A 24676-nucleotide genomic window follows, 5' to 3' on the forward strand; every position below is an offset into this window, starting at 1 on the left:
AAAGGGGTTATGCTGTAAATCTCCAGTGGGCTACTGCACCTTTTCTCCTCTGGAGTGCTGGGATTTCAACGTGGCTCAGGTTACAAGTGAAAGCTATTGTGTTGCAACAGCTCTAACTATATCAGGGGGAAACAACAAGGTCTGCTTTAGAGCACAGAAGGCTAAGCTTTTGAAAAATGTAGCAAACAGACACCAAGAAAATACATTTTAGTATAAAATTGGACATGACTGTAGGACACAGCCTCTTTGAATGGTATTTATGTTGTAAACTTGTGCTACGTTCCAATAAACTAGCTCGCTAACCAGCATGGGACCTATAAATATGTCAGTGAAAATATTCTCCAGCAAACCCAGGGGTGATGGAATTCTGACTCTAACAGTAACCTGCTAAATAGTCAAAAGAAAACTGTGAACACTGAAATGTTATAATTAACTGTTAACATAAGGCTCAGTGGGTATTTGCTGTAACATTTGACCACTTCTCTTTTATTTGTTTACATTTAGATAATGTGTCCGAGGTGCAGGCGACATTCCCAGAGGGAAGAAGCCTCTGTGTTTGCAGGGAGTGTACACAAACTGGACAGCCAACAAGGTCTCTTCTCGATGAACAGAGGCGCATGTAAGGGTAAACTAAGAAACAGTGTACTACACAGTTAACCAGTAATCTTATTTTAGTAGAAAACTGAACATGGTTGTCATTCATGGCTTAGCCCATGCCTTGTTAATGTGAAGATGGGTAGTCTTAACTGTAACCCCACAGTGCAAATGTCTTGTCAGCCCCTTCGAAGAAAGCAAACGGATGCCTTGGGCTATCATATATAATACTGTATAAAAGGACATCAATGTTTTAAGAACTAATGAAATGAAGAATGAATAAAAAAAACAACCTTGTTCATGGTGAGTTTATTGTCCATACATCAAGTCTATACCCTTCACAACGCTTTTAAAGAAATCCCATTTTTTAACAGATCAAAAAAGAACAGATTTAATAAGAGCTTTTTCAATACTGAACAGAAAAGATCTCCGACAAGAAATTGTTATTCTACTACCGCCAGTCTTACCTCAGACCAACAAAACCTTAAACACTGCGATTCACAGGGACAAATGCATTCAAGAGCATAAAGGGATATTAGGAAGACCTAATCTCATTATACACAATGCTTCCCTCACCATTCTCTATTCGATGGGTGCCCTGTATTGTTATTTTTAGAATATTATTAGTCTGAGATATTATCCATTCCACTGGTCTCAAACACCACCCTCGCCCCCTCCCTCCCTCTTCGTTCATAGCTACATCTTTCTCAACCCCGCCTTTACCTTATTTACATCTGCACCATTTTATTTTATGCTTTTTTTTGTTGACTTCACTTAAGAGCAAAAAAATGTAAAGAGAGTAACATTGAACTGATATGGCATCACACTCATTAAAGCAAACGTTTATTGAACAGAGATTGTGCAACTGACAGTGACTGAGGTACATGGTAATGATTGTGGGGGTGTGGGGGGATAAACTCCGTTACCTTGCTAGCAATTTCCACAAGACAGGCGTCTGGGGCAAGACACCCACGCTGACGAGGCCACAGAAAATGCATTACTTTAAGTTGGCACCACATTCTGTGCCATTTTGTGGGCTTTTTAGTTGGTGGCATAAATTTGACATTTACAGGAAGATACAGTAATCTCTTTGTGTGTAGTCAAAAATACTCTTTTTGTAATCAAAAAGTTTGAACCAACCCATTATAAAGCATGTTAAATCACTTTATTTATAGCCTTTTGATACAAAAATCAAGGCAATTTCGCTACTTGTAATCAAATGGCTATCATGCCTGCATTTTAGAGTGGCTCCACATGCTTTTAACAGGGCATTAACAGGCATTAACAGGTTCAAGTAACTCTCTGCTCTGAATAAAGATTCACATTTCATTGAAAACACCAAAAATATTGCTTGAACCCCTGGGCACTACAATGAGTTTTAATGACCAGAAATTGCATTCCAAAGTTTATGGCCCGGTTATCCCCCCCCCCACCTCCAATGTTCAAAGTTCTGAGTCCAGATGGGAGCCGTATACTCTTTCAATCTCTATGCATCCCTGTGCATCTGTCTTTAAGATGAACAAATAGTACCAGCTAACTTGCTTTAACCACACCGCTAGGCTCCCTGAAAAACTGTAACGTTGTGAGGTATTGTGATAATGGAAATGATTCTTATTTTTTTTGTCCAGAAAACCTGAGGTAAGTATGCCATCTTTGCAGAATGTGATAAGGAAAAGAAACATGCTATTAAAACTAAATGTACAAAGAGCATTTCCAGTCAATCAATGCACTCAATTGTATATTCTTCTCAACCACCTACTTCCGAATTCTAAAACTTTTTAAGCAGTAAAATAATTATATTATACAAATGTTTATAAAATAGCAGCTCACACAGTGAAACATTACAGCTAAGTACTGTTAATGTGTATAAGAATGAAACAAATAATAGCTTCTTAGCAGCGCAAAAAAAAAAATAATAATAATAGTAAAAAATTAAAACAAAATACGGATTCGTAATCCACTTTCTACCCCTCTGCACTGTATGCTTTGGAATATCTAAACCCAGAGAACCTCCTCCCTCCCACCCCCTTTCCCCCCAAAAAAACAAAACAAAAAAACTGCTCATCCATCTTTATCTTCTCGTAGCAACTTAAAGAACAGCTTCAGTTTTTTTTTTTTTTTAACTTGAACTGTTATCAGCACATGTGCAAAACCAAACATAAAAATTGCCACGGTTTTAACCATCTAAATGCCTTAACGATGGAGCAGACAAAAAAAAAATTCAAGTAAAAACGAATAAAAAATTTTGATCAATAAAAAAAATAAAAATTTTAAATAACAATAATAATAAAAACCTTGCAAACCTTGTTGGTAACCTCATATTTTTTTTAGCATTAGCACTGAATTTGCTTTTATTTTCAAAATTCATAACAATAAAATCGACAGGTTTTTATTCTGTGTCACGTTTTGGGAAGGTTGCGACTGGAATGTCTTCTGAAGCAGGTGTTGAATGTTATGAAACACCTTTCCCAATGTTAACCCTTTCCACATGCTCTTCAATGGCAATGCAGTGGAACTACAATGCAATGGTTCTGTACGAAGAGGCAATAGTAATACAAGGGTATGCACCATTGGTAGAGTGATACCACAGTGGCAACATTCTCATACTTTGAAATATTAATAGTATCACTACTATGAACCTATACACACTGCTGGTAATCCATTGCAGTATCCTGTTAGAACCTGTGTGCTATACCAGAACCACTATACTACATCAGGACCATATTATATTTGTCCCCAAATCCATTGTGTTACCACTGATGGTACTGCAGTGGTCTGCTAATGGTTCTGAAAGCGTTTCTTCCGGGGAAAACACTCGTATTATAATGGTATTTTTTATTTATTTTTCTCTATGGGAACGTCTGACATGGGAAACCAGCCCTACAAAAAAAAAATAATAATAATAAAATAAAATAAACAACAAAAAAACAAAAACAAACAAACAAACAAAAAAAACCCTCCATCTCTACTTCTCCCTCGGCAGACTTTCATTAACCATTCCATTCATCCCTTGGGAGTACAGTTCAAAGTGCTTTTCTAATGAAATGATCTACATTAATCCTAACTACAGATCAACACTATGGACTAGATGAAAAGTGTCCCACAATCCCACACTGCCTCTTGTACAAGTCTGGTTATAAAGTCACACTGTGCTACTGTTGTGAAAAACAACAACAACAACAACAACAACAACAAAACCAACATTCACTGCACAGCAAACATTGGGCCTGAACATGTTGGGGCAAAAACCACCATTGAGCCGAGATGGTTCGGTAGCTCATGTCTATTGTATTGCATTAACTGCTTAGACTGCACTTGTCTAAAGAAGGGCCTCCCTCAACAACATAACAGCAGAATGTACTGTTTTTACAGGGAACATTTCTTGACGAACAACACTTTAATTTGGTTAGGATTTTTCTCACGGCAGTTATTGAAGTGACATTATAAACATCCTTGTATATCTGTCTGTCTGTCACTACTGTATATACGGTATATACAAAAACATTTGTTTTATCATGGCAGTGTTTAGTCCTGTTTGCTTCCACTGCCAATTTAACTGTGCAATATAGTGATGAAAATGGTCCAGCAAAATACAAACATACAAACAAAACAAAAAGGTATCAGAGTCACTTTGTTGCTGGGAAAAGTGGGGCAGAAGCAGCAGCAGCAGGGATCCCCCACACAGCTGCCATCTGTCAATACTCCTCCCCCAATCAGCAGCATTCTCCGGCATAACCGGTGTGAGATATCATGCTTTGGGGTTCTTTCCCAATGATGAAATCCACCCTGAAGCCTTCACTTTATACAATAAAAGCACATTCTAAGCCTTTCAAGATTCTGTCGCCTTGTACAGCACGTGCCTCCAGCCACACTAGGGTGAAGTGGCTTCAATGCATGAATGCACAGCACACATGTGCCCTCACCCGACTCCTCACCTTTCAGATCGAAAACACACTATCCACTTGGGTCACCCCACTGTCAAACAAGAAGGCTCAGCCCCCTCAAAAGCCTAAGGTGTTGCCAGAATCCCACTGAACCATTTTCAAGAGAAGCACGCCAGTGTAACATAAAAAGCTGGCAAAGTAAGCACCCTCCCACCATAAAGCAGCTATTTCCTGACACCCACATAAAAAAAAAGCTTACTGAAGTCTCTATTAATGACAAATGCCTTCACTGTGACAGAAGTAGTTGCTTAAAAATAATAATTATAACAATAATAATTATAATAACAATAATAATTATAACAATAATAATACCAGATTTCACATACTGTACTCAAACACCACTTGCATTTCTTCTGCATCGAAAAATGGTTCAACCTGCCCTGGGGCACTCCCCTTTCTCTGGGACCTCCCCTAACAGGCATACCTACAAACAAACACACACACACACACACAAACACGCATACCTACAAAACACACACACACGCAGGCACACCTACAAACACACACACACATACAAACACATGAACACACACAGGCACACCTACAAACCAACACACACACAGACACACCTACAAACACACACACATACACACAGGCATACCTACAAACACACACACAGGCTCTTTCCGTAAGAGAAAAAATCTGGTCCATTTACACAAAAACCAACACAATGACATACATACAGACAATACCTTAATGCGTGCACGCACACACACACACACACACACACACAGAGGAGCTAATAATTTGATCCCACATATTTCTTCTACTAATTATTATTACTTTTGCTTCTGTACGCTTTACCTTTTTTTAAAAATAAAAAAAAAGAATTTATTTTGCAATATAATTTTATAATGGATATACAATCGAAAACAGCGACTATGCAAAAGTTATGGTGGGTTTCCCTTCTGAAGAATGTACGATGCACCAAAGAGCGTTTTTTTTTAATTCAGTTTTTCTTCTTTTTTTGTATCTAAAATAGCTTTAGCCGTGTTCTACTGTATATATGGGGAAAAAGAACAGTGGGTGCTCGTTCTCTTCTGGTTTGTTTGCTTTGCTGCCCTCCTCCTCCTCCTCCTCCTCGTCCTTCTCACAGGTTGATGTCTCGGACGTCTGTCGGGGTGGCGGCCTGGTCTAGTTCCTCCACTGCCTTGCTGCCTCCCCCCTGCTGTTGCTGCTGCTGCTGCTGCTGCTGCTGCTGCTGCTGTTGACGGACCTGCCTCAGGTTGCTCACCAGCACTGTCTCAATCTGCTCCTGGCAAGCCTTCAGGCAATCCTGAGTGGAACACAAGGGGGAAAGTTCATTCATTTATATATCTAGGAATACTAAGAGGCCACCTTGTTTTCAACTGAGCAATGCCCATGATCAGTTCACCCTTACTAAAATGACCTTGGCATTACAATTTTAGTACCAAGCATAGGGGCAGCTACAATGGTAATAGGCTGCTGTTGGCAGAATGGTACCATGGTGGCATGAACCAGAATCCACTGGTAAACCTTTTCAGCAGCGCTGGTATTTGTTCCATTGCTGAAAATGCAATGTTAATGGTTCCCATTACAGATGTCACAAGGGAGTTTGCAGGTCTCAATATGAAATGCTTAGTCACAAAACTACCTGTCAATATGCCACAAATGGTTGTCCTCTGGGGAGAGGCCTAGGACTATACTTCAGGGGGTGTTCAGGTTTGTTCCCTGTGCTATGAAGGGAGGCTCCCATTGTGCTTGTTGTATCGGCACCATACTTGACTGTGACCCAGCGGTGCACAACTCTGCCCTCAAGGGCCATTCCAGTCCACATTTTTATTCCAACTAGGACCTCAATTTCAGCAGTTCCCTGGTGACAAGTAAAGTTTTCTTTTATTTATTTATTTTTTTGTAGTGAAAAAGCACACAAACATATAAAAAAATATGCACACCTTAAATCAACTGCAAATTCCCCGGCTGACAACATTTATGAGTGAAAAAAGGCCCTTTTTTAGCGCCGGGCTCCTGACTCCCCCCAGGCTGACACCAAGAGATGGGTTCGGCAATCATGCAAGCATGCACTGAAAACATTTGAGCGAATCAGAAACACTCTTTTTTCACTCTGCTTAATCGCCTTGGAAAAAATGCCAGGAATGTAACAGGTTGTGGCTTGTGACAAAAAAGGCTTTATAGAAACAATTGACATCCAGAAAAAAGAGCCCAGAGGCAATTGCCCAAAACAAAGTATTGGTACTTGGCTTCAGAACCTCCCTCTGGGTAGACTTATTGGTGGCTACTAAAGCATGCTTTTGGAATGCCAGTTCAGGAATTCTTTGTCGTGTTTTTGTCTGTTCATGTGAAAATGCTATCAACCAGAAGTATGTGTCGTACACTGAGGCAGACAGTCTGGCTACTGTTTGGTTCTTTCTCCAGACAGAGCTGCATTCAAAACTGGTACAAATCAACATATCCAAGCTAAGGCTAGTCTATCCAAAACTTTAAACACTCAAATCATAAAATATATGAAAGTGCTACCGCTAAAAAGAATCTTAGTAAAATCTTAAGACAAACAGTTTGATAAGATGTATTCAGCAAAGTCTTCATTTACAAAACAAGGAAGTCGAATTTGGATTAAAAAAATCCAGATGTTACAGTGAATATTCCCAGCAGTGAAAGTCAATTGTTGCTGTTTGAGAGCTTTGTTTGGAAAGTTACCACTGCCATCAGGTTTACTTACCCGCTACAGGCAAAATATTATACAACAAAAGAACTGGAAGCACTAACAGATCTATCTTGTGATGAAAAACTAAGGAGTACTAAAAGCCATGTTAATTACTGTAGGTTCTATAGACATTGTCATCTCAAATATATTGCAAATGTCATGGACTTTCTTATGTTATGTTCTTATGATATTGTATCAGGAATCTACATTGAATGAACTTTAATCTAATTTGTCTAGCTTTGCCTAGAGATAACGATCAACCTAACACCTTGAACGCACCAGGCACTCAGGAAACAAAAGGCTAATCAAAACCGTCTCCGTGATTTAATTAACCCGTCTAGTGAGAGAGAGGTGGTTTAGCATAGGAGTCTGAAAGAGAGAAAATAGCTTAAAGATTTAGAGATTTAAGACAAATTTCACATCATATTGATTTAATACCACCATGAGTACAAGATGGAAGCGTTTTTATTCTTAAATTGCCTAACAAGTATAGAATAACCCAGGTAATAAATCCCTAAGAGAATTAAACTGTTGGCAATGTCCAACCAAAGTCGCAACCAGACATGTTTGGTGTCTAAAGAAATGTAATTTCTTATGGTAAAAATAACGGGAATTCAGAATAAAATCTGAATTATTTAGCAAAAGTTATGCACGTTTTAAAAGTTTTCCCTTTCCAGATTATGATAAAGAACTAATCAGACAGAGGAAGGGGGGAGCAATCAATCAAGATGGCAAGCTCATTCGCTACAAAATAGCCAATCGGAGCATGCAGCGGGAAATTCAAATAATCTCTTTGTTTGAAAAGTATAAAGCCTGCTGCTTTAGCCCAGCTCCTTGTCCCCAACTCTACGTCCCCAACTCGCGTCCCCAGCTCTACTCCGCTACGCTTGCCCCAGACCTGCGTTGGCCCTCTAATCTGAGTCCCCAGCTCTACCCCCCTATGCTTGCCCTCTAATCTGAGCCCAGCGCTATCCAGACCTGCTTTAGCCCCAGCCTGGCTGCTGATCCCTGCTTGCTCAGACTCTAAGAAACTACAAGACTGCACCTGGAGCCCTCAGCTCTCAGTATTTATCCATCAAGGTTGGGGGCCCTGACACTCGGAGAAACACAAGGTAACAGAACTGCTTTTCAGGCTAGGTAACAATACTCTTAAATATCTATTCAGGTATTGTGTGACCCCTTGTTGTGTCAGTATGTACTAGTATTTCGTTGGTAAATTGTTGTTTTAAACCTTAGTTCTCATTGTAATGCTTTTAATGTGACTTTAATTGTGCAACTGTTTTGTGTGATTTTCAAACTTGTATATTGTTGCATGCTTAATAAATACCATCTTTCTAAGAAGAGATTCCCAGTATTGAGTCATTCGCTCATGTTGAACAAACACGATTTATGAACTTTGAACAGTCTGGAATGTGCTCTATTTTTGGCTTGTTGTAATGTGTAAATCCGCCATCGTTTTCAGAGAGCGATATTAAAAACGGGTTTGTACATTATAATAGGACACTGTTTATTGTAGAGGTCCCATCGAGATCTTGACTATCGAAGGTATCTCTTTATCCCCTACAGTTTTTGGAGGTCCTTTAATTTATTGCTCTTAAGAATATATTAACTGCCTACAATAGTACCCACAATTTTTGGAGGTCCTTTAATGTATTGCTCTTAAGAATATATTAACTGCCTACAATAGTACCCACATTACACTCACGTCTATTCAATACATGAAAGACTTTTAACAAGGTGACAGTCTGCAGGGACCACATGAGCTCATTTATGCTCATATTGCAGCATCAAAAGGTAGGAAAGGCAACTGAAACACTTTGTACAATTTATATCCAAAACTACCCATTATCAATCCATTATGGGTGATGAGGAGGCACTGTAGCATGGACATGTAGGGGCAATGGGTGAGAGCTGAGGTGGGCAGTTCGCATTAGTGGGAAGAGTCTGTGATGCAGTGGGATGCCTTGTGGTCAGGGCTAGGAACTGGGTGGCAATGTAGGCATCAGGTTGTAGACTGGGTGGTCTAGTGGTTAGAACTGCATAAATGCAGGCGGTTTGGTCTCATGGTTGTAGTTGAGTACTGGAAGGCAATGTGACCTAGTGGTAAGATATGTTCACAGGCCATGTGGTCCTAACTGAGGATTGCGAATCAGTATGGCCGTAGCCCAACAATAAATTTATCCTCTCCCAGGGGGAGAGAAGCAAGCTAAATAACTTAAGCACTCAAAACCTCCCTACCAAATGGTTTAGCTCTGTAAAAGAATGCTGTTAAAAATAAGGTTTATCAATATTTTATTTCAATGACAGTACAGAATTTCATTCAATCCCGGGTTCTGGAAAGCAGTATAATCCTGCTAATCTATTGTCGCTACTTATGAACAATAAAAGATATATTTTTCAATTCAATACTGTAAGGAGGAAGACATACGTAGGGTGTTGACTAAACCATTTCAGCAGTAAAATTCAAGCCAAGTTTTTAACCATCAGGAAAACCAAAAGCAATGCCTAAACTGTACCATAGCTTCCCACTTCCCAACAATATGCGGTCCATTAGTCACAAAAAATACATTCCTCTAAGAAAATGAACTAAAGCATAAAACATGTAAAGGAACTGCCTGTGTCTTACCACAAGAATGTCAGCATTTTATTTCTTAAAAGACTTTCCCTCGGCCGCTCTTTTATAGAAATAGTTTGCATCCCGGGCCAAAGCCCAGAGGCCTAATTCAAAGAAACTTTAAATGTTTCAATGTGTGACTACTGGAAACATGAAGAACATTAAAAAGGAACTCTTCATGTTCAGATACTGGCAAAGTTTAGAAGCCAGCAGGCAAGTACCGGCTCTGTGTCCCTATCACTAGTCCCTGCCTATAGTCAACAAAGCTTCAAAAGGTTTGGATCACCAGCTCTGATGCCACATTATGTGCACTGCGAAGAAAAAGCCTCCTTAAACTCAGACAGTTGTCAAACCCCAAAGAGGAAGCTACTGAAACGCTGACAAACCGATGGAATAAGTTAATACTGCAGGAAATGTGTGAATACAACATTTTGCTGACTCATCATGCTGTCATGCCAATGCTTTATCCTGTAGGCCTAAACCACAGCCCTCAGGGGCCACCTACACAGTCACAGCATTTCTTTGGTCTGATCCATTAAAAAGTTAACCATGGAAAATTTGAAAAAAAATGGTCAATTTATCATCAAATGTGTGTATTATATATTTACTGTGATCTACTATGCTTACCCGGTGGTAATACTATGGTAGTGTAATTGAGTACAAGTGTTTATTGGTAAAACCACTGTGATATTACCACTGCAGCAGCACTTTTGCTAACTTTGATACCATGCTAACACTGTGGTACCATTCAACCAATGGCTTATACCACTGTACTCCCACAAGTACAAAACCATTGCCATGGTAGTGCCACTGCGATGTCACTGAAGATTATTTTGCAAGGGTTGTCATTGCTGGGACTATATGGCAGGTGTCTAGGACCAAGGAGAATTTCATTAATAACCAAATGTAAAAAATATCTGACCAGTTTGTGTGGCCTAAAACAGGAAGCTTTACCAACCTCACCTTCCCCAACACGTGTCACTAGAAGACAAGCAGTGTTGGATAAAGTCTTGTGACAAGGAAGCTAAAGTAGACTGTAAATTTAAAAAAAAAAAAAAAAAAAAAAAAAACCAACATGCACATACACACAAAGCCCTCAGCCTCACTTCTCATTCACTTAAAATCTGCTGCCTCAACTTCCTGTGCTAGCTGGCTCGCCCTCAATGGTGCTGGAGAGCTTCCTTCTATTTGTGAATGGAACTCAGGGCTCACCATCAGAAGCCTATGTTGTGAGCTGCATCCCCTCATTGTTGCTACTCATGCATTACACTGATTGGGGAACAGGGAGGTGGTGGTGTTGGGACGGGGGGGGGGGGGGGGGGGTTCTTGAAAAAGATGAATGAGCTTGCTAGCCTCTGCCAACTCAAGCAAGCAAAGACCAAGTAGGAAACCGTCTCATTCTTCTCCTTCCCTTTGAGGCTGTTTTGTCTGCCGCTTCCTTGCATAAGAAATGCGGCCGCCTGCAACAAATAACACAGGATGAGGGGACAACGAGTCCTGTCACATGCTTCCAAATCACAGGCATTTTACACCACAGAAACTGAGATGATGCCTTAGGGGGGAAAGAGCGAACTACTCTGTGTTCCTCCTGCTCATTTTCTACATTTTCTTTTTTTTCTTTTGCTAATCATATTCAGGTTCCCAGGATCTATTTTTAGTCATGACACAAATATGGCAGGGAGGGAGACAACTGGGTGGACAGAATGCTTTATCTATCTCCTGGCTTGCTAAACTGATTCCAGTCATGTTCAGTATGTATTAATAATTATACCCAGTGATGAAATCTGAGAGATAGCCAAAGCTACCAATTTAGTAAAAAGTATCTCCTTTCATTCACAGGTTGTCAATTGATTTATGAATGAATCAGATACGGGTTGATGTTCAGTAAGCCCTTCTCAACTGTTCCTAAAAAGGTTTCCATTCATTCGCCTGCTTCAAAACCCATTTTCAAACACTGTTTTGTGAACTTGGGTGCGTGGAGGTGCCCTTTAACTGTGTTATCCCTCGATACTTGCAGATTTTAATTTCAGGGGGCTCCTCTACTCATGACACAGTATGTTAATACCCAGCTAAGTTGATCTAAAGGACATTAGTTAAGCCCATTACTTTAGACTTTGCTCCTGAAACAAAACCTTACCCCTGGAGGGGATTTCCGTTTATGTGCATGTCTCATTCGACAACCAACTGCAAGTGATCCTTTCTGCTTCAGGCCTTCTTAAAAGGATTAGGCAGTGATGTGTAACCAGGCATCTGGTAAGGGGCAGCAGTAGGGTCAGGCAGCACAACACTCGCTAAGCTTTTGTTTACTTTCACACATGGTCATCATTTCCTTTCCTCACAAACAGGCTTTCTTTATCATCCCGAACATAACTTATAGCCAAAGAGCAGCACAGGACCAGTGCTTCCCTGTAACAACACAAGTCTGTAACATCTCCACAACACTCATTCCCAGAATGACCCCGACGTTACAGGTGCACTGCAACTTCCACACTGAAGCACTTCCGAGTTTTTTGATTCTGCATTGAAATCATGTGGCGTTCATGGATCACTTGAGCTGGAACAGTGGAAGGCAGGTCCAGGGGAATCTATGCTAAGAATACGCTACCCCCTTATAAAATGCTGTGTCCACCAGGAAATTGATAGAAGTTAACATACACATTCCCTGCAAAATATATAGGTAAAAAGAGGTATCCCTCAACACTTCTCTCCTAAGGTATGATCTACTTGTTCAGTAACTTATTGTAACTCGCATCCACACACAGTTTGATAAGATTCAGGCGCACGGTTCATTAGATATAGCGTTCATTAGTGTAACCAGAAATCATGCACAAGTCCCTATGAACTGAAAGGCCATAGCAGCTTCATCGCAAGTGAATGGCTGGTTCTATAGATATATCCTTGAGAGAAATACATAGAAAAGTACAGAGTTGGTCTATTATGGTAGGTAAAAAAATAAAAGTGCCATGAGTGGATTTATAGATGTAATTACTGTAAGTGTGTCCTATAGAGTTCATGCAAGTCATGATGAGGGGGAGTTCTCAGCTGCAGATATTAGTCCTATCTGCACTGGGAAGCTTCATGGGAAGAAGGGCTTCTAAGGCTGTTCCAGGTAAAATGTTTCTTTAACATGCTCTGAGGACTGAAGGAGGGGGGCACTTACCACTTCTGTGTTGGTGATCTTGGCCAGCAGATCAGTCAGGTTGTCCCCCCAAAGCGTCCGTTCTCCATCGTCCAGCTGAAGCCCGCAGATAGCAGCCCCAACGCTTCCAGTTGCTATCATCGAAGGGGGGTACATTGCGAAGTTGAAGTCTTTAGGCAAAGGAAGAACAAGAGTCAACGGCACTGATATCATTAAACAGAGCAGCCCTTTGAATCAATAAGGTGGGGCAAATCACTCCATAAAGACTGCTTAGAAAAATAAAATCACTCAATGAATCTTCAAAATAAGGTTAGCTAATATATTAGCCAATATATATGCCTCTGAGGTTTACCAACAACACTGTGTCCTGGATTGTGTACTGGCCATAACAGAGTAAGGTTTTTATAACTAATATTCTTATTAATCTGCACTGCTTTACAGCTCTAGAACGCGGCCACACTGAATATCAATGGCCTTGGCTAATGAGAACCCACATTGCTTGTATACAAGTTCACCCCCCCCCCCCCACCTCCCTTCTCCTGCATAAATTATGAGCTCCCTGAAAAAACCCTGACCTTGGTAGGATGAATAAAGAGCCACAGTCCCCCTGCCAGCAAGCACCGCTGTAGGTCTATTTTCCACATGTGGTCACAGGAGTGAGTTTGAAAGCCCAATAACCTTGTTAGCTCCCCTCACTGTCATTCATAATGCAAATAAGACAGCTTGCAAATAGGCTGGGGTCCCAGGGGGGAGAAGAAAAAAAAAGAAGAGCTCAGCTTTCCACAAAGTCTGACATCCCCTCTCCTCTTGCTTCTAACGTCCCTTCGTAACGAGCTCCACGGACGGCTTATCAAAGCTGCACATGCCCGCTCTTTGTTGTACAGCAGGCAGTGATTTGTATCAGTGGCTCTGATTTTTAGCATATTAATTAATTAAGTGCTGCAACTGGTGGAGCAAGTGTCTCGCTCAGGAGAGTGTGGCACCATTGTATGAAGTCATCACCTCATCTTGCACTATTGAAAATCATGGCAGTGACCTTTCTGCTGATATGAATTCAACCTGACGGGCCCACAAAAGAATAGGAGAGGAGGTGGGACGTCCATTTTGTACACATGATTTTCCAGCTTGCTTCTAGACCCTATCAGCAAGAGGGGAACATTTTTACTTTTTTGTTGTTGTTTTTGGCAAAGAAAATAAGCCTTGCTTTTGCTGGGTCACCTATGGGGTTGAAAACAAGAACAAACCATAGAATAAAACAGCCCATAGTTAACATCTTGCTATATTCAATTGCAGAGCAAACTGTGTGAAATGGTGTAAAAGGGATTTTTAAAAATAAATTACCTAAAGAGATACTTGTGATAGGTGTGGAGACCTGTATGAGCTCATTAAAATTCAGCTCTTTAAAATTCAGTATTCAATCAGTCCTCTTTTTTCAAGAGTTACATTGACAAGTAAAGGAACTTATTATACACCCCTGCATCACAGCTGGGGCCAGGCCAGGGCAATATTTTATTAAATACATGCCTGGGTGGAATGAAAAAAAAGACATACAGCACAAATGTGATGTCATTCTTTTAAACATCCATTTTATTTAACTTTTAGATCTTTTTTATTAACTATACACTCAATTTGACTACATTTACTTTAAAACAAGCCAATTCCCTTTCTTTTCTTTTTTGCTTTCTACGCTAAACCCGAGCTTGCACGTCTATAACCTCCTACTGCTGCAAGTAACACAAGAAGCATACTTATTTGGCTCACGTAGTGACTTTGTTGCAGGTAGGCTTCAAGGAGTGAGGGAGCCTGTATCCCTACAGACAGTTAAAACTACTCTTGGGGAACCAAAACATTAGCTGTGCAAGTTGTATGCCACCAGTTCTAATACATGTGTTCTTCTGTAGCAGCAACCCAAAACAAATAGTTCAGAACCCTGCCAGGCACAACAACCGGTTTAACTTTACAACGAAATTGTCGGTGCTCTAGTGAAATCATGCAATCTTTTTTATATGCTCATGTTTCACTTATAACTCAAAGGGGTCTTCTTTTTCCTTTTTCAACATATTTCATCATTTTCCATCTCTATTTTATAATAATAATAATAATAATAATAATAATAATAATAATTCGAACTGCCTGGCAGTTTTACGGCTTCCAGGCTCAGTACCAGTTGGAAATTTTGGCAAGCTGTAGCATTGCAGCACAAGTGTCAGCAACAGATCAGTTTTGTGGAGCAGTTTCAATTCAAAGTACTGCATTAGTTCATTATCTCACGGTACTTTATAACTTTAATCACCCTAGTATAAGCTAGTTTTGCATTTGACCTTAAGGAGAGGTCAAAGGTCACGGTCAAGGCCATTTTTTAATAGTGCATATATGGGTTCCTATATGTGTTCCATATTAACCATTACCCTATCTGCACACTGTAAGGAGTTACAAGCTAGTTTTGCATTTGACCTTAAGGAGAGGATTTTAAAAGGTTTTTAAAGAAATGTGTCAGGCAGCCATATTGGTTTACGCACAAACACCAAAGAGCACCATTTTGCTGTATTTGAATTCCATTGTCCCCAAGATGATGCCTACCAAGTTCAGAGTTAGTTGGTTAAACGGTTTTCAGGCAGAAGCAGTTTGATGTTTGGGGCATGTTTCAGTGAATTTGCTGGCAGCCATTTTGATATTAAAATGTACTGCTGCAATTTATGCTTCGCAACTTGAAGCGGGTTTGGGTTTTGAAGACAAATGCAATGTTTCAAAGCAACTGGTTCAGCGGTTCCCAAGAAGAAGATTTTGAAAATGTTTTTAAAGAAATGCGTCAGACAGCCATCTTTGTTTACGCACAAACACAATTTTTGAAAAAGTCATAGGGATGATGCTTGTCATTTTTGGAGTTAACTAAACTAAACCGTGTTCAACTGAAGCGGTTTTAAATTTAAGAACAAAACATAGGTCTGACCGCCATTTTGTTTTACAAAAGAACACAATTTTGTCATATTTGAATTCCATTGTCCCCAGGATGATGCCTACCAAGTTAAGAGTTAGTTGGTTAAACGGTTTGCAAACAGAAGCAGTTTGATGTTTGGGTGCATTTTGGCAAATTTGATGGCAGCCATTTTAATAGTAAAATTTACAGCAGCAACTTCTGCTTCGCAAACTTGAAGGTTTGGTTGTTCATGACATATGCAAAGTTTCAGATCAATTAGGACAGATGTGTACTTAGAATATGAAATAATTTACTAACTAAAGCCACAGTTTCTGGAGACTAGGTTTATCTCTGCTGCACCCAGGTCAAACTTCCTGATTTCTTCTGTCTCTATACTCTCAAATTACTCACAGGCTTGGCAGGGGAACACTGATCACCTAAAAGAAATGTAAAATACACTTTTGACTCAATGTTCATAACGGAAATGCAAGACTGAACCGATGGGATTGACCTACATGAAATATGTAACCCACTTCCAGCAATTAAAAGTTATTTAGACATTAATGCAAGTATGACCATGTCAAAGAACTATTCAGCAGCTACATTTTTTGTGTAAACCTTGAGTAATCTAACCTTGGTATTTCTCAGTCAACAAACACAACACTACAGCCCAGCTGCAACTGCACCACCGCTTAAGACTGAGGGTCAAATTTGGAGTCAGGCACAGTGCCAGGAGAAGTCATGCAAGTTTCCCCTCACAGCTCTGCAAGCACACCTCAATCCTGACCTGAGCACCCCCTCTGCCAATCAACCCTGGGCCTCTCTGTGCTGAGTTAAACCAAACTGCAGGGTGTATTTCTGAAGTGGACTAAAAAGTTCACCGGGGACTACCCTGAGACCACCCAACTCATTTCATTAATGACTCTGAATTTAAATCTGTCCTGCATTCACTGTTTACCTCCCTGAGATCTGCAAAAAGAAAACAATCAGGCCCTGATCTCCTTCCTTGAGAGCTCCACATAATCTCCCTTAATGAGCCTGTTCCTCTCTATTATTCTCCAGCTGCCAGAAAACCGGCGATGGACCCTATTAAGCACTCCCCCTATTCTGATCCTTACATGTCTCTGCTTTAAAATGCAGGGCCGCCCTTTGTCTCCTTCCTCCTTTTTTTATCCAAGCCTCAGACAATTTGCATAGCCATGAAAGACTCCTTGAGTTATTAATTAATACTGAATTGGCTTTCACCGCCTTCCAGTATCTGAGACTTACCAAATGGAACTGTGTTATCAAAGGCAAGAAATCAAGAAAAAACTTTTTTTTTTTTTTTTTTTACTGTCGAAGGTTTATTTGCAAAGAAAGACTTTCAAAAAGGCTCAAAATTGTATTTCAATGAAGACAAAGCTAACCTACAGTGAAGCACTGCCAAGCCCTGCCTGGTTCTCTGATTCCTACTTTTCTCTTGGGAGACAAAAAGAAAACTACATTCTTTGTATGTTTTGAATCAACAAAATACTCAATCTGAGATATTTGGTGATAATAACTTCTATATAATATGAAACATCATAACAGCTTATTTGAAAGAATATGATTCAAACTGACATTTAAAAAATGTGACTTTTTTGTTAGAATAGACAGTAAAATGAACACACTTTTCTACACTGATCCATTACGAAACACAAAAGGGCCTAACGTCTTCCTTTGAAATAACCCTACCGGGCAACACAATTAGGAAGCAATTATTTCATTGCTTGCTTTGTTGCTAAGGCCAACAGAAAGAAATCCACAGAGAGCTCTGGTACGGTCAAAATAGAGACACATACCTCTAGCCCAGGGAAAACCAGTAATTTACCCAAATCTGATGAAAACTTCCAAAAGTCAAAACTATTTTTTTTCTGGTCTAGTTGAGTTAGAGATAGATCTGTAATTAAAATGTTATCCTGTGGTCTTGGCCTTAGATGAAACCCACATGCACACTGCACGTGCTGCAGAGGATGTTTAGCATTCACAGTGCACATAAGACTGAGTGGATATCGTTTTCTTTTTGTTAATGAAATACTTAGAAATCCACCAGGGAAGTTCCATTTCCACAGGAAATTCCAGTTTCCTGCAACTTCCGTGGAACTTCCGTGGAAAATCTGCCAGAACAGAATTCTACTGGTCAATCAGTCCATTCTGTTGTGAATTAAGATATGAGTTTACAATCTGCATCCATACTCCAGACACCTTCATCCTTCACTATATTGAAAATACCAAAGACCACTGAGCCCAAAAACACTGCCAATCATAATACTGTAAACCTATGAAATGCAACTCTCCAATTCTGTACTGCAACCAAGTACTGCACAGAGAAACCCTTTCATCCATTTTATTTCACTGTTAAACTCTAGTTAATCAAACTTCCAAACTAACCATGCCATTGCATTAGCAAAAGTGCCCCAAATTCAAGCTAATATTCAATAGGCGGTTGTATGCATGGTTATCCATAAGGTTGTTCCTATTGAGACATTTAACTTAGAACCTTATAGTCTTCCAAATCTTGTTATAGTGATGTGATTGTGGGTAGCAAGTCCCCATGTCATGGGCAGAATGAGATTTAATGGTGATCTCTCGTGACACGCTGCGCCATCCAGTTTTACTGAAACTGTAGTTCAGTTAAATATTTCTTCTGAAAGGGACACTCTGCCCAGTACAGGGAGCATGGAAGGACTCGAAAGACCGAAGGACAACGCAGAGGAGGAGAGGGCTGCTCAAATGTGTCGTACCTTCAGAGATACTTCAATGTGAACAAAATCTACTGGAATGAGAAATGAACTAAACAAATAGATTTTTGGAAAATGAGTAACTACACCTTTCATTTTTTGTATTATATTGGGATTTTTACATTGTGCAGTTTGTTTTACCTATATACAGCAGAACCCAACTGATCAAAACTACCCTCTTATCCCAAGTGGTCAACTGCACCAACTCTTCTTTCTCTGAAAGTCTGGCTTACCAGACTTCTCCAGGGCAGTCTGGATGAAAAGAGTATTGACAATAATTGGCATGCCACTGTTTCAATTGAAGGTCACTGTTTCAACTAGGAGCCAGGTTTGACTTGTCAAACAGTAGTGCTGGGGGGCAGGCACACCTCCAGTGACACTCTGCTGCAGGTGCAACCAGCATTACAAGCAGAGGCTCAGCATGGGAAACCCAACTGCACCCAGCACTGCAGAGAGGCGTGAGATTAGACAGCTAAGAAAACAGGACATCCTCGTCCTTGTACTGTTTTACAAGAACAACATACTCCTTTTTTCCTCAATACGTTATATCATATTTAAAGCCTCCCTTCCCCTTTTTTTAAAACCGTTTCAGCTCCCAAGATGTCACCCCCCTTGTGAAAGTAGATCATGCTTTCTTCCCAGTGTTTGGAGTTTTGTCACTGATCCTTGAAAAAATGCCCTAACCTTGCTCAAGAGCGCAGCACAATCCTTTGAAGTGTCCTTGTATTAAATTCCATTATAGATATGCCTTGAAAACTAAAAAAAGGGAAAAAAGGGGGCTTGGCCTGTGAAACTTGCAAACATCTCTTTAAATACTACTGGAAGTTCTTTGTTTTAATATTATCAGAACTTCCGTTGTGTAGGTCAACAGAACTAGCATACAACCTTCCCACTAGGCACGTCAAAAAGAAGACAGCTAACTCTACAAAGCACCCCCACCTGGCCAAGGTGGACTGACTGTATTTGCTGTCTAGGCAACTTTAAACTGTTGCTGCTTCAACTGAGAGGTTCTTAAACGGTGTAACCAGAATGACACCTTTATGACTAATGGGTATCAGCTTTATTACCCACACTGTGAGATACAGTATGTTGCTTTTGCTTTTTTTCACATTCATTCTGTTTGTTGGCTGTTCAACATGCCCAAAAAGGGAACTATACGACAGATGATTCCTTCCACTGTGCCATCGAGTGACATCATAAACAAATGCCTGCTAAACATGTTGAGCTCTCTTGAAAAGAACTCACAAAGCAGAGTTCTTTGGTCCCTCCAGCAAGTTCTTTTCTGGAGAAATAAAAATAAAAAGAAGAAAGAAAGAAAGAAAACAAATGGCAAAAGCGTCCCCTAGCAACACGCCCATGGGTTTCACAAACAACTCTTAACAGAACTTGGCAGTGGCACAAGGCTTCTCATACCTGTGGCACAAAGGGCAATAAATGTCTGCGCGTGCTTGCGGATCAAAGGCAGCTTATCGCTGGGTAGGGGCAGCTTTTTCACAATGTGTTCAATGAAATCATGTGGAGTCACTGCCGCAAGGTTCCACTTCAATTTTCCTAAGACCACCAGTTCCCACTCCTAAAAAACAAGAAAGTTACATACATAAATTAACACACAAACAAGCACAGGATTTCTTTTTACATTGACCATGGCTGATGATATATTCCAAGGTCAACTCATTTTAGATATTGCCTATACTTAATAACAATGCTACTGAAAACTTCATGTATAAAATGATGTTGTGATGAAGAGGTAATTTAGACAGATGTCCAATTGATGTGCAAGTCTATATGAATATATACATACCCTCAAGTACAAATACACTGGTGTTCCAATAGTGTCCCAATAATTCAGCTAGACTTCTCTGTTCTTTATCATGAATTTTAAACTTTGGCCAACATTTATACAAGCCATGAATAAAAAGAATTCTATATTTACACCATATTATGAAATTATTATTCACTATGAATTCTGTATTTTTAAGTATGTTTGATGGATTACATAAAAGTTGGATATTGTTTTTTTTTTTAATATCAAGTTCGGTTACATTACTTCACGCATACAAAACGTTCTAAATCCATCAAAACAGAAACTAAATATGAACTAAATAACAAGCTGGGTTGAAATTGTCCATTTTAAGCATGATGTAGCGCCCTTCAAACCTGGGTGGAAAAGGATAAGGCTAATCAACACAAGAGATAATACAACACCTTTTTGTCAAAATCATTTAATTTGACTTCTGGATCCACATATGTTGTTTTTTGTGCTAAGGTCAATCATTTATACCTTGTATTCAGAGATTACTGCAGGGCAGGTCATTGTCATTTCTATGCGATACAGAAACCCTCAGTCTATTTTTCAGTTCTGTTCCTTAATGCCTTGCTTTGCATCTCTTTGTTTCGCTCGTCTTCCAGGAAGTGCAAACAGAGACTCTGATCTGTTTTTTGCCTTCATTCAAGACGCCCCATGCAATGACCTGCTTGAACAAGCAAGGATCGAGGACGGTTTTCACACCCACTTAAAAGTGCCAAAAATGCCTTCAGTGGCAGAGTTACAAGAAAGCATCACACTTCACGGCTAAAAATAAGACAATATGACTATTTTAGCAGCTCGTCGGCTTCCTGTTCCACTTCTTATTATTAAAAGTATGTTTAGAAACATTATGGGCCAAAGTAAAAGACTAAACCGCCATGGACTGGGGAAAATCCCTCACCCGACATGCCTCAGATGCGCACTGCGGGGTCCGCACGTATGTCTTTCTTTACCGTAATGAAAAGATGCTGTACAGATTTGTGTTTAACTGGCAGTTTTATTTGTTGGTAAAATCAAATAAGACAGATCTTCAGAGAAACCTGCATGACTAACTAAAAGGGATTTTCCACAGAACAATGTCTTGGTATATAAATGACTAACTATTCAGTCTTGGTGTTCAGTTCTTGTCTGCACAGTACTGAATTCAGTCTAATCTCAGTTTCTATTTGGTTCATGCAGATAAGTGGAGTGAGAGCAGGTAAGGGTGAGTTTTTTTATTTTAATATTTTTACGTAAAACCCAAACTCAGTCATCATCGCTGCTAAAACAAGCCCATGGCATGAGTCCAGTTCAACGCTGGCTTCAAATATCTTGTCATTGCTGAGGATTTAACAATGACTCCCACTAGATGGCACTAATGGCTAGCTGAAAAAAGTCATTCCCTTGTCTTAGGGTTTTTAACTTTATGCAACGTTTTGCATAATTGTATCGATCCTTTGCATTATTATAAGCTAAAGTGTAAAAATTCCAATAATGATATCCAAAATACTAATGCAAAATGGTCTGTTTTATATACCTATAACCAAATCCAAAATACGATGCGATAAACTCAAAGGATTTCATTAAAAAATCTTAGAAGGTGTGTGTGTATATATATATATATATATATATATATATATATATATATATATATAATTCCATTGACTAAAGAGATGATCTGGTATTTTATTATTAATGATAGCATAATTTCTCCCAATCATTGTACAATGCATAAATATATTGACACAAACATTATGCATTAGTACAGATTAAAACCAATTAAATTAAATTCAGTGGAACTCATTTAGCTGTATTAAATATAGGCTAGCAGCTACAAGGTGAGACAGTCAAATCAACAGAAAAACATGTGCTGCTTACCAGCAGCTCTTGAGGTTTGATGGAGTTGTCAGTATAGATGCAGAGTTTCTCTGCAGTTAAGGGGCATGTCTCTTTCAATTTGGACGCCAGGAACATGCAAACTGCCCCCAGCAACTGCAGATTACATTTTCTGGTGGGGACCACGGCTAAGAATCTGTCCAGATAGTTCATAGCCAAGGGAAAAACTTCTTCTTCACACTTCTGCTCCTCGCAGACCTGCCGAAAAAGACAAAAGCGAGCTCAAACTAAATACAGGAAATCAAACCCCATTTTTATTATTAAACCTTATACTCGCAAAATGAAAAAGAAAACCTGCTCCGAAATAAAATTAATGTGTTTTAATCCTGCCAAAATAAAGCTCTCAAAATAAAGCTGTACAAAAACTGAAAAAAGAAGCTTGGGAACCCGAAAGGTAGAAGGTGGCTCCAGTCGATCATCATATGATCGATAAGTTGAAAAAAAGTAATTTTTGAAGGACTGAAAGAGTTCCCTGGCACACACTGTCAATATAATCGTATTGCTTTGGTTCATTCACTAAGAAATGAATTCAAGTCACAACCATCCAAGCCAAAAAAACACTCAGCAGCAGACTTCGGGAACCCATTTTTGATTTCGTCATATTTTCAAAAAATATTTAAAAATATAAAAAAAATACCTACAGCCCGGATTTCAACGCCCTAATGTAACCAGGGGTCTCCCACACCATTCCCGACAATTGATAAGATTGAAAAACTAAATTAAGTAGGACAAAGTTCTAATTTAAAAGTTGGTGTCCTGCGTTTGCTGCCGACTGCGTCACAGCTCAGACAAAATAATTATTTAAAAAAATAATTAAAAATCGTAGGAGCGGAAAATATAAACAAATTTAACACGGAAATAAAGAATAAAGGGTCTACTTTATTCTCCCATCAATTGCAAGTGGATTTTTGCAAACGATTGTCAAAAACCGAACATAATTCTGAAGTGACATTTTGGAAAGAAGTGAGCAAGTCATACAGGTCTGGGGCCCGTATCCCCTTACAGAAATAAATACTTTAGAAAAATTATATAAAATACCTGTCACGTTTTCCGGGCAAACTTTTCTAAGGATCGATATCTATAAAGTGTTGCCTATCAAGCCATGTGTGTTTTAAAAGTTGTTATCAAGGGTTTGCTAAGGAAAAGTCCGTCATAATAAAACATGACCAGCCCGGATCATTATGAAACCAACATGGCGTTATTCTAGGATGGGTGCACGTATTGAGCTGCATACGTGTGCAAGGAAATATTTATTCGAAGAAAAAAATATATATTATTCTTTATCAGCTTTGAGGCACCTTTTCCAAAACCCAAACGACCCCTTTCAGTACCCAATACGCATTCTCCATCTTTGCAAAACTTTCCCTGTAGCTTTCCTCACTCTTTGTAGATACACATACAGGCTTGCCCGGGGGGTAATTTAGAACCGCCGAATCAATACCAAAAAATGATCATTTAAAAAAAAATGTTAATAATAATAATAATAATAATAATAATAATAATAATAATAACGTGAAATCCCGGTACATTCTTGTAGAAACGCATACAACAAAAGCCCTTTTCGTTCTAAACCTGAAACGGTTCTGATCTGAAGAAAGGAAAGTAGTTTTAGAAGCTTGAGAAGGAGGTGTGTGTGTGTGTGATCAGCAAGCAGTAAACCCGGTCTCTTGATACAAACCTCCAGCATCCAAGTCGCAACCATCCTCCTCATAAAAGGCTGAATGTCCTTCTGGACGCATTTGAAATAAGAACACTGTGGTAGAAATCGTTCTTCTATGGTTAACAAATTTAGCAAAACCCGGTCATCATACAGTAGGTTTGGGTCTGGACCGGCTCTCCTGACGGTGTCTACCTCGCAGCAAAACAGCTCCATTATTTTGTTTAAAATTATACTATAATATCTATATATTAAAATGAAAAAATATATATACAAAAACAAAACAAAACAAAAAAATTACTGGAAAGAAAAACTTTAAAGCAACATATAAACGGGACTGCAGGGCTTTCCAGCACACTCCTGCCTCCCTTCAAAACTTTTTCCTCTCTCGCTCTCTCTCTCTCTCTCTCTCTCTCTCTCTCTCTCTCGCTCGCTCGCTCTCTCTTGATTCGAAGCCTATTGAAGGCGAAGCGAGTGACGCAAGCTCGGCAGGGCAGATCTCTTATTATGTAGAGCAGCTGGCCAGACGTAACATACACACACATCACGTTTTCTTCTTCAAGCCAACAAGGAACCAAACGTGTACAAATAGTGTACATATTAACACCTTGTGAATAACCACTTTACTGCTCCCCCCCCCCCCCCAAAAAAAAAATAATAGAATACAAATAAAAATATCAATTT

The 24676-nt window shown here is 39.5% G+C and overlaps 1 protein-coding gene across 1 annotated transcript; it reads right to left on the reverse strand.

Annotated features, from left to right (window-relative positions):
• Window positions 1-887: 887 nt before the first annotated feature.
• Window positions 888-24442, reverse strand: LOC131697402 (G1/S-specific cyclin-D2). The gene is made up of 5 exons (XM_058985679.1): window positions 24014-24442; window positions 22318-22533; window positions 20067-20226; window positions 12999-13147; window positions 888-5814 (listed from the first exon to the last, which is right to left on the reverse strand). Exons 1-5 carry the CDS (start codon window positions 24206-24208, stop codon window positions 5629-5631), a joined length of 906 nt encoding a protein of 301 aa, XP_058841662.1. The 5' UTR covers window positions 24209-24442; the 3' UTR covers window positions 888-5628.
• Window positions 24443-24676: the final 234 nt, after the last annotated feature.

This window comes from Acipenser ruthenus, chromosome 14 (genome assembly GCF_902713425.1).
Source record: "Acipenser ruthenus chromosome 14, fAciRut3.2 maternal haplotype, whole genome shotgun sequence".
Lineage (NCBI taxonomy): Eukaryota > Metazoa > Chordata > Actinopteri > Acipenseriformes > Acipenseridae > Acipenser > Acipenser ruthenus.

What these genes read in the sequence shown, in the direction of transcription:
- LOC131697402 (XM_058985679.1), bottom strand. Translation starts at nt 24,208, where the DNA reads ATGGAGCTGTTTTGCTGCGAGGTAGACACCGTCAGGAGAGCCGGTCCA. An exon ending in TATTGCCCTTTGTGCCACAG is followed by an intron (nt 13,148 to 20,066) that starts GTATGAGAAGCC and finishes CTTTGCCTAAAG; the next exon opens with ACTTCAACTTCGCAATGTAC. An exon ending in AGATCACCAACACAGAAGTG is followed by an intron (nt 5,815 to 12,998) that starts GTAAGTGCCCCC and finishes TGTTCCACTCAG; the next exon opens with GATTGCCTGAAGGCTTGCCA.